This window comes from Rousettus aegyptiacus, unplaced genomic scaffold, assembly GCF_014176215.1.
Source record: "Rousettus aegyptiacus isolate mRouAeg1 unplaced genomic scaffold, mRouAeg1.p scaffold_m13_p_2, whole genome shotgun sequence".
In the NCBI taxonomy this organism is placed as follows: domain Eukaryota; kingdom Metazoa; phylum Chordata; class Mammalia; order Chiroptera; family Pteropodidae; genus Rousettus; species Rousettus aegyptiacus.
Window position 1 is genome coordinate 30214305 of NW_023416295.1, and position 16720 is coordinate 30231024.

Here is a 16720-nt window from a genome sequence, read left to right on the forward strand (position 1 = left end):
CATATTTTCTTTCTCATAAGGTTGTTGTAAGGCTCACGTGAGATAACGTGGCAACACCATAAAATGTACCGTTTATTTCTACAGCCATGCAATCAAAGAAAGACAAAATTATATTGGGGTATCATCAGAGAAAATGTCACAGAATAATTCACAATTACTCAACAATTATAAAGAAAAAGTACTTTCTGCTAAAATCAGTAAGTCAGAACATTGAAATTGTTCTTTGCTCTAAGTTCTTACTAATTTTCCTTTTCCTTTTGGTGTTTCTTCCCCTATTACAGCCAAAGAGCAGAGAAGGCATGTTAGCAACAACACTGGGCTTGGAGTTAGAAGATCCAGGTTCAGATCTCATTTCATCATTTATTCCTTTGTAACTTTGGGAAATACAAATAGTTTTGCATGTTACACAAGACCATCTATGTGAAAGCTCTGTGTAAACCATGAAGCATAATTCATATTTTAGGTACTGCACTGTAACTCTTCATGATCTCTACAGTTGAGACTATCTGGAAACTGATATACAACTACATATTAAAAACAGTAATATATATGGTAAGGGCTGATGGGCTGGAAGCAGTATGTCTCTGAGTAACCTGGGATCAAGTCTAGACTCTTCCATTGCTTAGCTCTGTCACCTCTAAGGACTTTATTTACTCATCTGTAAAAATGAGATTAATTCTAAGCTCTCAAGTATCTTACAGTTATCCATTTCTATAAACATAGGCCAACCAAAATAGATTGGTAAACTGAAGAATGAAGAGTTTGATATGATAAATGGTTAGAATCAATCATTTAGCAAGGATTAATGGCCTTATTTCCATATTAACATTCTGCTTTCCACTATTCAATCTAGATTTCTAGAAACTAAATGTTCCCAAGTCCACAAACACCGAAATAAACCTGAAAAGAATCTAAATAAAGAATATTTTACAATTAAGAGGGTCAAATTCTATTTTATTACCAACATTCTCTTTTTTCAGTGCCACAGATAGAAAAGAAATCAGTGGTTTTTTACATTCTGGCCTGCAGGTAATATCAGTAACACCGGCCACTTCAAGAATTTGGGATCTTAAGAGGTTCTGCGCAAAATCTCAAAAAACTGGCAAAAGTGTAATTTTTAGCATCTACTTTCATACTTAGATCAGACTTGAGCTGTGAGATGGCAGTCTCCAACTCTTCTTTTTTTCGTTGCTCCTGTGCCAGCAGTTCTTGAGTGCTCTGTATGGAACTGCGTAGGGCAGTGCAGTTTTGCTGCAAACTTTGCACCTGAAATTGTGTAAGAAAAACTTCTTTTCTGTAAGGTAAAGCTTTCTAATAAATTACTTTACGGTATGTGTGTAGAACAGATTTTTCAATCTTAACATTACTGGAGGGGGATGGGGAGCTTCTCTATATATTACAGTTAAAGATCTCAACAAAGTGCAGTGTTTTACAACAGTACGATCCAATAGAACTTCCTGGCACTCTTCAACTCAGCAGCCACTAGTCACAAGTGACTGCCGAGCACTTCAAATGTGGCCAGAGTGAGTAAGAAACCTAATTTTTTATTTTGTTTAATTTTAAGTAATTTAAATAGCCATAAATGACTAGAGGCTACTATACTGGCACTGCAGGTTATAGCAATAAAGGATCATTTACAAATTCTTTAAGTAGAATCCTTTTTATAATTCTACTGTGAAGGTCAGCTGTTAAAATAATTGAGTTAAAACAATAGGTTAAATGATAAAGTTACTAATTAAATAAGTTAAAATAAAATTAGGTTAAAATAATAAGGGTTACATAATCTAATTACAGGTATTAGGATTTGGAACTACTAATTGCCTTGGGTACTTAGAATTTAAAATATCCTAAATTGCATGTAGGTACTCCAAATAACAATGATGAAGGCAAACATATTATACTAATGAAAATTGCAAACAGCTATGTAAACACGTCCCTGATTATTTTATTTGCTGGTATTCTTTGCTTCAAGTATTAGCTCAGTTTAATCTTTATTTTCTATCCATATCACATACATATAATGAGACCAGGGCAATGCCTTCTAAGATTAATCCTTAAAACAGTGATTATATGATGCACGGGGAAGGATATCATCCCAGGAGCTAAGTGGTTACCCCTAGAAAGTCTGAGGCAAAGTAACCTCTCTGGTCCTTAGCTACCTCGTTCAAAAATTAAGAGTTAGACTGAATAACATCAGATGCTTTCTTGTTTTGCACTAAAATATTTAAAATAGTAGTAAGAATGTTAACAGATTACTAAAGAAAAGTAAATAATAAATCTAGAGGAAATTATAGGTAAAATTACCAGCTTTCATCTTTTGGTTTTACTTCCCCAACATAAATAAGGAGAAAGAAATCTACCTGCTTCCGTTCCACCTCCACTGTTGATCCCATTTCTTGTATTCTGAGTAGCATAGTTGATCCAGATTTCTCAAGAGATTCCCTTAGGTATTGCTCTTGAGACAATCGTCTCCTTAGCTGCAGAGCAACAATGCAGTTAGGCAATACCGAGGGAACATCACAGCAGTTTCACAAAGATCAAACTCACTGTGGGAAGTTAACCAGACTTGTCATCTCACCTCCAAGCATTCTTCATTTGTTTATGACTACTCGGTAACATGATTTTGTTTTCCCTTCACGAATAACCTTCTAAGAAATACAAAGTCAAATCTGTTGCCCTTGCCTATTGTCTAAGTCTGTTTTTCAAATTGTGCATCAAGATGCATTAGTAAGTTGCAAGTAGCACTTGAATAAGGGAAGAAAAAATATCAAAGCATATAGCAAATAATAAGGGTAAATACTGCCTTGTGCAGTGTCTGGTATATGTGTGTGTACAGTGTTGCAGTGTAAAATATATGTCTTATAATGGATAATCAAAAAGAAGTTTGAAAAACACTAATATCATACCTTAGTATGTGTATTTTCTGTATTTCTTTCTGACTTAAAATATTATTTTCCTATATTTTTATTTCCTCATCTATACATTTTTTAATCCTGTAGTATTATAAACAAAACATAGCTATTTCAATTGTTTTAGTATTTAAAGGTCTAAACAAATAATGAAGTAACTGTTAAATAGCAGATAAACTGACATTCAAGAATTGGGGTACCCTACATTATTTCTATCAATAAGTGACTATAAAATGAGTCAGAAAGAGATAAAAGAAGTCTCTTTTAACATGAGATAAGGAGATCCTTCCCAACTTAAAATGAGAATTGCAGAATGTTATTCCTTTATGAAGTGATGTGACGTTAGAAGAAACTCTATTTTTAAGCTTAAGTGAAGATGGCATAAGAGTAAACTTTATAATTTTATGTGTTTTCTTCATGGATAATATATTTTACAATGTTTAATTGTTTTTAAAAAAGTTCAAAGAGATGAAAAATGTGTTCGCATGGAACTGTTCTAATAGTCCATTTTGGAAATATTCTATGATATCCTTAATCATACCCCTAATACTGAATATTTAGGTTGTTTTACCAGTTTTCCACTATTCTAAATACTCTTCTGCTTGTGAGTAAATCTTTCGTTGCAGTTCCTTAAGATAAATTCCTATGAGAGGAATCAGTAGGTTACAAGTATAAACATTTAAAAAAATTTTTGATACGTGATGCGATTTCCCAAATTTTAGCCTATTCATAGTATTTGAATAAATCCTATCAGAACCACGTATTATCATTTTCTTAAATCTTTGCTAATTTAATAAATGAAAAATAACATCTTAAGAGTTTTTCATTTCTTTGGTTGTTAGTGAGATTAAACATTTTCTAATATGGTTTTTAGCTCTTTATATATTTTCTGAACTGTTATTGTTCTTATTCTTTGCCCACTGTTTTTCTGATTTGAGTTTTAGTCAAGTTCTTTAAAACTGAAGAATATTAATTCTTCGTCTAGTTTTGTTATGTCTTATTAGTTTTGTTTTTTGCCTTTTTTTACACGTAGAAATTTTTAGTTCTTATGTGGTTAAATCTGTTGAGGTTTTATATTTAGAAATTCCTTTCTCATCCAATGATCAATTAAAAGTTTACAATCTTATTTTAAAATGAGCCATAGTTTTTGTTTTGGGCTATATTTTATAAAAATCTGATACTAAAATTATCAGGTTATAATTACTTTATAATATAAAGTAGCTTAATATACTTTTCTAAGTTCTAGATTAATTTATATAATTTGCTCAAGATAAAATTTAAGTACATTGTAAAGGAAATCTTTACTTGATAATATACTACTGAGATATTCATTTCTGAAGCATTCTTAAAGGCAATGAGTCAATCTGTTTTATGTTCATCAGAACCAGATTTTATATATTTTTTATGTCTTGGGAAGATATATACCAAATGTATTCTGTCTTTCATGGACTAAATTATACTCCTTCAAAATTCATATGTTGAAGCCCTAATTCCCAGTATTTCAAAATGTGACTATATTTGAAATAGGAACTTTAAAGAGGTGATTAAGTTATGAGAATGGGCTCTAATCCAACCTGACTGGTATCCTTATAAGAGGAAGAAACTAGGATATGGAAGAGAGATTAGGGAAGTGTGTGCAGAGCATGTGAAGACACTGTGAGAAGGCAGCCGTCGGCAAGTCAAGTAAAGAGTCCTCGGAAGAAACCAAATCTAAGGACACCTTAATCTTGAACTTTAACCGTCCAGAAATAGGAGAAACAAATTTCTGTTGTCGAAAACATCCAGGCTGTGCTACTTTGTTATAGCAGCCCTAGCAAACTGATAGGTCCCTCCTGCTCTAATACTCTCAAAATGTCTTTGGACTAGAAGAATCCTTCCACAGAACCTTGACAAAGTTCAGTGAAAACCCAGGATTTTATCACATCATTCGGAATTATGACTTTCCCAATAAAAATAAAGATAAATAGCAATTGATGATAGCCTTTTAAACAAATGGTATGGAACAAATGGACATAAACACATACATACAAAGAATCTAGATATAGACCTCATACCTTTTACAAAAATTAATTAAAAATGTATCATAAACCTAAATGTAAAATGCAAAACTATAACACTTCTAAAAGAAAACACAGGAGAAAAATCTTGGTGATGACTTTTTAGATATAATACCAACAGTATAATCCCTGAAAGAAAAAATTGGTAAGCTAGACTTCATTAAAATTAAAAGCACTACAAAAGACAGTGTTAAAAGAATGCAAAGATAAGCTACAGATTGGGAAAAAAATATCTGCAAAGCATGTATTTGATAAAGAACTGGTATGCAAAATACATAAGGAACTCTAAAAACTCAACAGAAGAAAACAAAAACCCAGTTACAAAATGAGCAAAAAGACCTCAGACACTTCACCAAATGAAATATACAAACAAGCATATAACAAAGATGTTCAATATCACATCATTAAGGAGTTTAAAATTAAAATAAGATAACACTATACACCTATTAGAATGGCAACATTTCAAAACAATAACACTAAACGCTGGTGAGACTAAGGAGCAACAGGAACTCTCAGTCATTGCTGGTGTGTGCAAAATAATACAGTCATTTGTTAAGACAGGTTGGCAGTTTCTGACAGAGTGAAACATAAGCTTACCATGAGATCCAGCAATTGTGCTCCTATGTATTTATCCAAATGAGTTGAAAACATGTCCACACAAAACCTATATATATGGCTTTTTATTCATAATTGCCCAAACTTAGAAGCAACCAAGACATTCTTAAGTAGGTAAGGATAAACAAACTGTGTTACATCCATACAGTGGACCACTATTTAGTGATACAATAAGTTCTCAAGCCATGAAAAGACATGGACGAATTTTAAATGCACATTTAAATTGAAAAAAGCCAGTTCAAAAACGCTACACACTAATTTTATCCTGAAATCTTCATTTCGGCCTAAGTTTTAGTATACAACTATGACCCCGACTATAACGAAACTATAGAGAGAAAGTGAAAAGATCAGTGTTGCCAGGGGCTCAGAGGGAGATGGGCAGAGGGGTGAATATTTGGAGTACTGAGCATTTTTAGGGCAGTGAAATTCTGTATGATACTATAATGAACAAAGAGTGAATCTAATTATAAATTGTGGACTTTAGTTAATTATGATGTGTCAATACTAGCTCATAAGGTGTAACAAATGTACCACACTCATGTCAATATGCTAATAATAAGGAAAACTGGGGTGGGGGGAGTGAGTTTACAGCAACTCTTTTCTGTCCAATTTTTCTATAAATTTAAAACTTCTCTTTAAACAGTCTTAAAATATCTAAAAAAATTTTTTAATGTGCTAAGCTTAATACATTCTAAGAACGATCATGTTTTTATTGGTGATTACTAGCAAAGTACATAAAAGAATTTTCCAGATAGCAATACTTACCGCCTTGAACACTAAAATTCATAATTTGAAAAATAATTTTGGATGAGAACCTTCCTAAGAAAAATATAGACTTCTTTATTTTGTATAACAGAATGTTTTAGATAATTTGACCTTTTGGATTTGGACTAACATCAATTATTATTCTATCAGAGAATAATGAAGTTTTGGGGCCACTGTCAGGGTATACTGAGTTAATAGTCTTTCTGACTCTTCTACTATTTTCAGCTGCAAATTTTTAGTCCAACAACTTTTAGCAACCACCTACTTTACAATTTCCAATCTGTTATCTACTAAAACTAAGGCTGAAATGAAGGTTTCAAAGTAAAATTAGATGAGCAGGCTTATTAAAAGCTGTTTACTTTAAACACAGCTTTACTTTAAAAGGTCTTTGTATAAAGGTGTTCACGTAACCCTAGTATATGGGCAACCGCATGTATTTGTGGTAACTATTTCCCTCCTGGCTCAGACAGCATTTTTTTTTTTTTAAATTTCTGGTTTTATGGCCATATTGAGGCAAAAGGAAGTCTTATGACAATAAGGGCAGCCACTTTCACATGAATTTCACGTGGTGTATTTTAAAAATCTTCCTACTACACAGTCACATAATTTCTGCTTCAAAGGTTCTTATTCATTCTATCCACTTTCGTGACTTCCCCTCTGCAATTCCAACACCCCCTCAGGCATCTTTTAATCTTACCTCCTCAATTTTAAGGTTCATTTTACGTTTTGTGGTCTTCAGTTCCTCTTCAACAATGGCTACACTCTTCTAAAAGTAGGAGAAAAGATTTTAAATAATCTGAAATGACAGGGAAAAACTGGCAACCTATAAATGCTATTCTGAATACAGTCATAAATACTTATTGTGACTCTTAAATCATTATTACAATAAGATATTTTAAAAGAAGTTATTTTATTACTTTGATTTAAGACTTCTATCATTTTTTCTTATAGATCATAAAAAGGGATTAGTCAGATTCACTTCCTATGTAAAATTCAATACTCAGAGGTAAATCTGATAATAGAAATTTTTCTCATGGTGCCTTTATATTTTTTTAAGTACTGCATTCCTTCTAGTCTCCAAGATTAACCATGCCTAGGAGTTGAGGATGATAAACAAGGCTTTCATTATTTATTCTTTTATATTGTTATTAGTGGCACTGCAGATATAAAACCTCAGTCATCTTTTCCATCTTTCCTATCTTCAGCTCCTACCATGTTCTAGCATAAAGAGTACCCATCTTTTTAAAATGCCACAACTCTAAGTCAGACTAATAAGGCACATGCCTGAATGTAACAGATTCCTAATTCTTTTCCCTGCCTCCAATCTCTTCTATAATCAATACTCTATACCACTGCCAGATTAGCTTTCCTGTTCTTATTCTCTCAAAGCCATATCAAAAACCTTAATCACCCCCCAGAGAATCAAGCCTAATTACTGATTTTACTTGATTTTGAGATCCTCTGTAATGTGACCTGTAGCTAATTGACAACTTATTTCCCACAAATAATCCTCACTCCTGTCAGGCTAGTTTATGAATTTCCCCCTAATTGCACCCAGTGGAAAGATAAGGTTCGAACCTGAGTTACAGGAAGAAGACAAGGAAGTGTGATCTTGGAGAAGTGACTTCTCTCTGGGCCCCAGTATTCTTATCATTAAAATGGAAACAATAATATCCTACATAATGAGGTTTTATGAAGATTAAACAAAATAATGTTGGACCCTATTATAATATTGGGCCCGTGGGATGAAAACAAAAATTTTAGTTTATTTTCCTAGTCTTTATTCTTTGACTTGTGTATGCTCCCTGAAATGCCCTCACCTCTCTACTTTGTCTTCTAAACGTTTAGCTCAAGTCCTATCTTTTGTGAAACCCACCCTAATCTATTATACACCCTCTTAAACCTACCGAAATGCAAACTCTTCAATGTTCACTTACTGTCCTGTACTATCCTTTAATATTTTTTATGCTCTTATTTTTTTCTCTATTAAGTTTTTCACCTTGTTCTCCCAGTTAGCACAGAAGCTCCAGAAGAGCATAGACTACCTCATTTCTTGGGACCCTTACAGTCACGTGTACTGGGTAAGGGCTCTATAAATACTCAGTTACTGATAGCACATGATAGTTTAGGTTATCAATGTAGATACATTCCAAATGTCAAGAATCCTCACATCAATATCACCTATTTTAAAAATCAATTTTATGGGCCTATTGAATCCTCCAAGTAACACCTATCGGTGACTCTGCATTTCAGAACTCTGGACTTAAACCTTTGTCTCTGAAGCGATCTCCAAGGTGGCAGTCAACCTTTGAACTTCATCTTGTGCCTTGTCTTCTCCCTCTTTCACATCTCTTAGTTGCTGGCGCAAATTCATCACTTCCAGATGCAACAGCTTCAGGTCCTTGGAATGCTCGTCCTGTATTGTATTCAGTCGATCCTTCAGAAAAGCTGCCAGAGAGCACAGGTGGGTCATCAAGCAGTTGAAAGGTCAGGAAAAGAAAAGAATCATAAACTCATTGAGCACCCATCCAGGACCAAATTTATGACGGTTCTCTTCTCTCTATACCTGTTTTCTGTGGATTCAAATCCTTTTCAGTTTGCAGACGAAAGATGTTCATCTTCAAGGACTGAATGAGGCTTTCTAGATGGCACATTCGATTTACCAGAAACTCACAGTTCTTCCATAAAATATCTGATTTTCCAGAACAAATTACTTCTCTCTGGATAGGGCTAATGACGTTCTGGTTTGCAGGTCCTTCTAAACACTTTGGAGTTTCAAACTGGCTTCTGCACAAAGATCCCAATATAACAATATTATGCAATGTTATGGGTACTATGGTAATCCCAATCATTGAGCCAATGTAGTATTTCTACTAAGAATAAAAACTAGGTTCCTTAGTTAACAAGTCACTGTCGGCCCCTCCAAATTTAAATAGAGAGAGCAATATTAGGCAAAGAGGGTGAGACTGGTGTGGAAAGGGGAAAGATCACTGACTTTTTAAGGTTATTTCTGAAATTTTCATAAACTTTTTTGTATGTAAAAACAAGTGATATATAAAAAATGTTAAATACTAATTCTATAATAGTGAACTAAGAATTAAAGTTAGCACAGGAGCAATATATGCATGTTTTTTAAAAATTTTTGAACAAGGTCATAATAAATGTTGTTTTGTTCCAATGTTTGTACAAATTTAATATTTAACTGTTGAAGAGTTCTTTATTCTATGGGTGCTTCAATTTACAGAGATCTAGTTCATTTTTTACTTGTTACCTTTCATCACCAAAGTCCAACATTATTAGGTCATCCCTCAGAGAACTGGTCTGTTCTTCGACTATTCTCATCTTTTGCTGAAGTACGGTGAATGTTTCAGAAGCTGTAGCGTTGACGTGGGTTGGAGAGACAACTGGTCTGGACATTGCAGTTTCCACATGCACCTGAGATTAAAGTCACAATATTAGTGTAGTAGGTTCTATTATCGTTCAAAATAGTCACTGGCCCTTCCTGTGGGGATGATAATACATCCCTGTTCTGCTGAGCTCAGGAAAAGCCATGTGTCCTACTTTGGCCAATTAAATGTGGGTAGAAGCTTTAAAAGCCAATGTATCATTCACCATCTCTCCTTTTCCTTCTCCATGAGAAGAGCAACATCCCAAATAGTAACATCACAGCCAGTGTGAGTGAGCAATAAACTTCTGTTGTTATAAGCCACTGAAATTGTTCAGTAGTTTGTTATTGCATCATAATATACTCTATTCTAACTACTATTAGACACACATTAGGACCTATGACTTGATGGAAGGAATTATTACCTTTTTCATTACCAGCTATTTTCATTTTAATATATTCCCAATTTGACCTTTCTGGGGGAAAAAAAAAATCTATACTTGGATCTCTGAGTGGCTGTCATAAAATAGATTTACCAACTACATTGAAGAAATGGTTTTTAAAAATAATTTGCAAACTTAACTTCATAGCAACAACTCTTCTGCAGCTATTGACATCAAATTTCCAGACTCCTCCCTCCAAACTACATAAGAGTAAATGGGAGTAGTGAGACTTTTTCGGGTATTATGGACAGAAGCAGAACTAGTTTATAAGCAATCCCAACTTTTAAATGAACAATGTGCCTAAAGATTAATGAGAAGGTTGTTTGTAGAAACTTTAAGGATATTCTCCTGCAACTCCATTTTGCACTGACATATCTATACTAATCAGACTGTAAACCTTAACCATCACTAGCAATAGTGTTTCTATGGGAATGTGAGCACAAAGGTCCCACCTGTGATATTAGTAATACATCTTTCTCCCTCACGAGTTGTGTAATCATATATCTCCCTTACCCTTACCTCCCAGGCGGTACGTGTGGAGACTACCTCAGGTCCAAGTGGCTGAAAGTGGTCTCCAGGACCCACAGCAGAAATTGAAAGAAGTGTTAAAACTGGTGTCAGGATTTAAGGGGACAAAAAGCATAGTGAGCACCTGTGAAAAGGTTGGGCTTCTTGCCAATATACTACTACTATGACCATTGAGGACATTTCTTCATTCTGAAATAGCTCTCTAATCAACTGATATCTTCCTCCTACAGGTCTCAGAGAATGGCCTTTTTAGTTCTTACTTTTATTGAGGAATAACTGACAAATATAACCATATATATTTAAAGTGTACAACATGATAATGTGATATACATATAGATACATTACAGAATGATTATCTGATTTAAAAATGGGTCATGAACCTGAATAGGCATTTTTCCAAAGAAGAAATATAAATGGCCAATAGCTTTATGAAAAGGTTCTCAACATCACTAATCATCACAGAAATGCAAATCAAAACCACAATGATAAAAAGAAAAACCACACACAATGAGCTACTTCACACCTGTTAGAACAGCTATTATCAAAAATATACTAAATGTTGGTAAGGATGTAGAGAAAAGGGAACCCTTATACGCTATTAGTAGAAATTTAAATCGGTGCAACCACCACAAAAACAGTACAGAGTTTCTTCAAAAAAATAAAAATTGAACTACCAAATGATCCAGCAATTCTACTTCTGTATATATATCCAAAAGAACTACAATCAGTATCCTGAAGAGATATCTGCACACCCATGTTCACTGTAGCATTATTCACAATAGCCAAGATATTAGGGATCAACCTAAATATCCCTCAAAGGATGCTACCCAGAACAAATCCGACCCCGTCTGATCTTGGAAGCTAAGCAGGTTTGGGCCTGGTTAGTTCTTAGATGGGAGACTACCTAGGAAGACCAGGTGCTGTAGGCATTAAAAAAAAAGAGAGGGGGTGGATTATAAGCTGACAAGGTCCTTGCAATCTGTGAGGTCAACTAAGGGTTGCCTCATCTAAAAAAAAAAAAAAAAAAAAAGATGTGAGGGTTGTCTCATCTAAAAAAAAAAAAGATGTGACACACATACAACACACACACACACACACAGAAATATTATTTAGCTACAAAAAAGGGAAATCCTGCCATTTGTGACAACATGAATAAATCTGGAGCACATTATGCTAAGTAGAGTAAGCCACACAGAAAGAAAAATATGGTACTGTATGGTATACTCACTTATATGTGGAATCTAAAACAAACAAACAAATCTGATTTCACAGAAACAGAATATAACTGTGGTTGACGGGCTGGGGTTAGGGAGAAATGGGTCAATGAAGGTTGAAGAATACAAATCTTTTACTCTCATTGTAGTGCTTCCAACCAGGATTTCTCTCTTTTGTGCTCTATAAAACAATGCATTTCTGACACACAATCTTTTTGAATTCTTAAACAGATTTCCTGTTAATGATCAGCTTAAGTACAGAAGCCTCTTCTATTAATTCCCTTTCATGTTTTAAATTGTTCCTGAAGGGAAAGACAAAGGCATATGTAGATAGTGAGTCTTTGAAAACACAAAGATTTTAAGTAAGATTCATCTACTTTTCTGAAAAAGAGCCAGATCTGATGACTCCTGCTCATGTTACCACCTGGGCCAGAATAGTGTTCCTCAGGTAACAGAAGGAAAAGCCTCTAAGACAGACCCTCAGGCTAGTTCTGTTACGATGACACCAGGGCTATGGATGAGGGAACCACCAATAGTGTGGGATGAGGAGAAAACAGAGGGGGAACAATGGAGAAACACTACATGGGTTGACCCTCCATTCCATTTTCTGTCACCTGCTGTCTAGCTACTGATGATCTAGAAATAAATCAGGCCTCGAGTAGGGAGAAAAAGCATGGGAGTTTAAAGGGGTTTATTGCACAGAGTTGGCTTCTTCGTCTTCTGAAAGAAGCTGAAAAGTTTATGTCCCCAGCATCCCTTGCAGCTGGCAGGCTCATGTGACATTCTGGCCAATGAGACTTTAGGCAGAAGTTTGCAAGGAGCTTCTGGGCAGACTTTTGCTTTTTTCTGATTAAAAAAAGACAGAAATTATGACACCTGTCCTTTCCTTTACCTATATGATGCTCAGAGCTCTAAGAGCTCTTTTTCCATCAGCTATGCAGTCTCTCACTCTTAAATATAAACACAGCCAGGAATTACCAGTTTTTGAGAAACACAAAAAGGCCAGAGAAGCTCAGATTAACCAGACTTTTTTTTTTTATTGCAAAACTAGTAACCTCCACACTCTGCTTATTTAAGAAAAATAAACTTTCAGATTTTTTTGTCATTTTTTTCTGTTGCTTGCAACAAAAACATTCCTAACTGACAGATAGGAATCCTGGACAATAGTTGGTGGAGAAACGAGTGGAAGGAAGAGGTAAAGGAAATGACAAGCAGTGCCGGGGAGGGGAGGACAATTTCCATGGCTACTTATTAGGCCTGGGTAGCCAGTTACAATATAAAGGGCTGCCTTTATTAATTTATATCAGAAGCCAAGCAAAGAATACTAATACAAATATAGCAAAAGTCTACTTTTTTGGGGAAAAAAAAACATGGGAAATGGAATACAAGTTTCCCACATATTTTGAATGGAATGCAGATTCCCATCCAAAATTTTTCATGTACGTTGAAATGTCATAGTTTTGCTGGTATTTCCCTAAGGTACCTATGATACACATAAAATTCCTACATTTATTTCACAGGGTATGTGTACATTTGGCAATAAAATGGAAAACAACTCAAATTACTTCATTTTCTTAAAAAACAGAAAATCTATATATGTCTGGGTAAGAATCTGATTTGCATCATCACTAACACCCACTTGAACTTGATCTACACTGGAGCTTCTCAGGCTTCTAGAATGAAAAAATACTCTCAAACAAAAACAAGCACAATTGTGGCCTTCAGCCTCTAATGGCGGAGGTTTATAGAAAATTCACTCTAAGGAAGGAAAATCAAGGTGCTTGAGACAGACTGATGGTAGGCAGGGGATAAAGCTTGAGTGAATACATGGTTTGTTCTTAAAATATCTTCTTAGTTAATCATCGAGGTCATCAAAGAAGTTGACTTGAAAACTAAACAGGCCAATCTATCCTTTGGGTATTTATTAAAAACAGGTCTCATGGTTAGCTGAAAATCCTTCCTCCTCTTGCCAGGAGCAAGAGAGGAAGCAATGGTGGATGAACAGAAAGAGCAGGACAGCCTTAATATTCACCAGGGGGAGTCCCTGAGTACCTGGGAGCCTGTTAAAGGAAGAGTGAAGTAGACTTGGAATCCAGTGAATGCATTGAGTTGGGGTTTAGAATCAGGAGAGAGTTCATTTTCATTGCAGTTACTTATACCCTTGCCTGTCCTCCCTCATCTGGCAGGCCCAAAGCAGGAGTAACAGAAATGTCACCCACCAACACACACTGGCAACTTAGCAGATCCTCAGAAGCCATAACTCTATAACTTCTAGTCTAGGAAGTACAGTCTTACAAAAAAAAAGAATCTAGATATAATTACTAATATTCCAGCCAAGGGACCATAGCTTGTACACAATTGTGCTTTGCTGTTTTTGAAAAGGTACAAATATCACTGAACGCACCCTTGAATCTACATCCTAATTCTTGACAGTAACAATAAAAAACTGAAATATACCTATTATTTATTTTTTAAAAAGTTCATTCACAGTTACTTTCATAAATATATCATTATCCAGTTAATACAATCTTGTCTCTACGTTTAGGGAGGATATTTCCAAGGGTCTCCTAGGTGGGCTATCTCACTGACAGTATGGCATGAATAAGACCAATGTCATATACCAGTGAAAGCCAGATGATTTTAAAACGGGAATACCTGCTTCTGTGGATACAGGCTCCATTCCTATACTTGGCAATACGCTGTTGGTTTCAAAATAACAGACCAAAGACTTAGTGGTGTTTACCACAACCACTGGAAAATAATTTGGTCAGTAACATTGTCTTCGTTCCCTTATACCTCCAACACAAATTTCCTGAATGCCTACCATGAGCCAGATACTGTTATAGGCACAAAGGAATATACAGCAGTGAACAAAACAAACAAAAATACTTGCCATCGTGGAGCTTATTTCCAATTAAGGAATATAAACATTAAGTCAAATTTGTAATTTTTTCACTGATGATAAATACAATGGAGAGTAATAAAGTAGAAAAGAGGATAAGATGGAAACTGTGGTTCAGGCTTCAATTTTCAACAGAGTGGTCAAAGAAAGCCTCACTAAGATGATACTTGAGCAAGGACCTGTGAAGGAGGTGCAAGAGTGCACCACGTGGATATCTGGGGGACACAGAGGTCCAGAAAGAGCGAAGAGTGAGTGAAAAGATCTTAAGTCAGAATGCCTGATGGGTCTCCAAACAGTAAGGTCAGTTTGGCTGCAGAGGCACAAGTGCAGGAGAGAAGAGTAAGAGGTGAGGATAATGATGGAATCAGATCACATTGGGCCATAAAGGCTATTTTATAAAAGTTTTGATTTAATTCTCAGAGCAATTGGAAGGTTTAGAGCGGAGGAGTGTTGTGATATAACTTACCTTTCAATTGGATCACTCTGGCCACCCCCTTAATGGTAGAAGGACAAAAGCAGAAGTAGGAAGCTGTTATAATAATCTAGACAGGAGATGCCTTTGGCTAGGACTAGGGTGATAGCAATGAAACAGTAAGAAGTGGTCAGTGTCTAGACATAGTTTGAAGATAGGTTTTGCTGATGGATTCGATATGAGAGAAAGGAAGCAATTAGGATTATCTCGTCATTAATCGAGACAATGGAAATCTATTAGGAAGTAGTTTTAGAGGGAAGATCAAGAGTTGTTCTGGAAATATTAAATTCAAAACAGGAAAGAAGCCCAAGAAGATTGAACTTGTAGATCTGGAGTTCTGGGGAGCAGTGTGGACTAGAGATATAAATACTGAAGTTGTCAATATATGCATAGCTTACAAAATCTTGCTGCTGGATAAAAGAGAACAGAAAGGCTTCGAGGACCTAATCCTGGGTGCTCCGAGATTAATAAATTAGGGACATGAGGAGTGTGTGAGTGTTCAAGCCAAACAAACTAATATGAGCTTCTCCAAAGTAGGGTCAGATTCTTAACCTTGTTCTATCTTCAGAGGCTAGCACAGGGCATGCAACAATGTTAGCAGCAAACAATCGGGGATAATGCAACAAAAATTTAACGAATGTCTAATTCTGTTATAACACCAGTTCAGGTACTGGGGAAACAGCAATGAACGAATGTAAATCGCTGACACCTGCATTCTAATAAGCAAACCAGGAAGGATGACAGGTGGCAAAAATCAAAACTCATTAACGTCGAAATGGCTTTCCCAGGAACCTATCATCTCCAACCTAACTTATTTTTTAAAAGTTTGTACGGAGATTTATGTGGAGACTCTCCCTGGTGGCTAGCCTCCCTCCTTGAGCTAGAGCTAGGCTAATGCAAACGCTTCACTTCCAAACGGTTTCTCCGGCTTCCAGTGCCATAAATCAGGGTCTTGGAGTCCAGAGGGCGAGACTAAACTGCCGGCGAGAGACGATGGTGGCCTTATTCGAGCCGCTGACTCTCTAGCGTGAGCCCCGGACCTCTTTTCCCGGTTAACCCGCCCAGGGCCCCGCAGCCTCACCCCACAGTCCATCTGTCTGCCTGTACCTCTGTGCAGCAGCAGGACGGCGGGTTTCCCTGGAACTAACACAGCGCTTTAAACGAAGCCGCTCCGGGGCGTGGTATCGCCCATAGGCAGGCGCACCTGTAGCAGGGCATGCCGGGAATTGCAGTTTTCCTGGCCCAGGAGGGCCCTCCGCCCCGGGCGGGACCCAGACCGGAATCCGGCGGCGCGCACGGAACGCGCAGCCCCGGAAGCCGGATGACGACAGGGCTCCATTGTGCTCGCGAGCGGGGCACGCTGGGATATGTAGTTTCCTCCTGCTCAATCTCTCTGAGGTCCTGTTCTGTCCAGTCTTGGCAGTGACTCG

The 16720-nt window shown here is 36.2% G+C and overlaps 1 protein-coding gene across 6 annotated transcripts in view; it reads right to left on the reverse strand.

Moving 5' to 3' along the window:
* The window catches only part of CCDC150 (coiled-coil domain containing 150), a 72886-nt gene extending 56320 nt beyond the window's left edge, over positions 1 to 16566 (reverse strand). For 3 of the 6 annotated variants that reach the window (XM_036236425.1, XM_036236422.1, XM_036236427.1), the window contains exons 1-7: positions 16372 to 16566; positions 9618 to 9781; positions 8913 to 9133; positions 8616 to 8794; positions 7044 to 7112; positions 2361 to 2477; positions 1137 to 1266 (exon numbers count right to left, since the gene is read on the reverse strand). In XM_036236425.1, the coding sequence (XP_036092318.1) occupies positions 1137 to 1266; positions 2361 to 2477; positions 7044 to 7112; positions 8616 to 8794; positions 8913 to 9133; positions 9618 to 9781; positions 16372 to 16383 (892 nt within the window). In that variant the 5' untranslated portion in view covers positions 16384 to 16566. Of the gene's footprint in view, positions 1 to 1136; positions 1267 to 2360; positions 2478 to 7043; positions 7113 to 8615; positions 8795 to 8912; positions 9134 to 9617; positions 9782 to 16371 lie in introns of those variants that run through there. The other 3 variants (XM_036236424.1, XM_036236423.1, XM_036236428.1) reach the window with 3 other exon arrangements.
* Between the last annotated feature and the right edge of the window lie 154 nt (positions 16567 to 16720).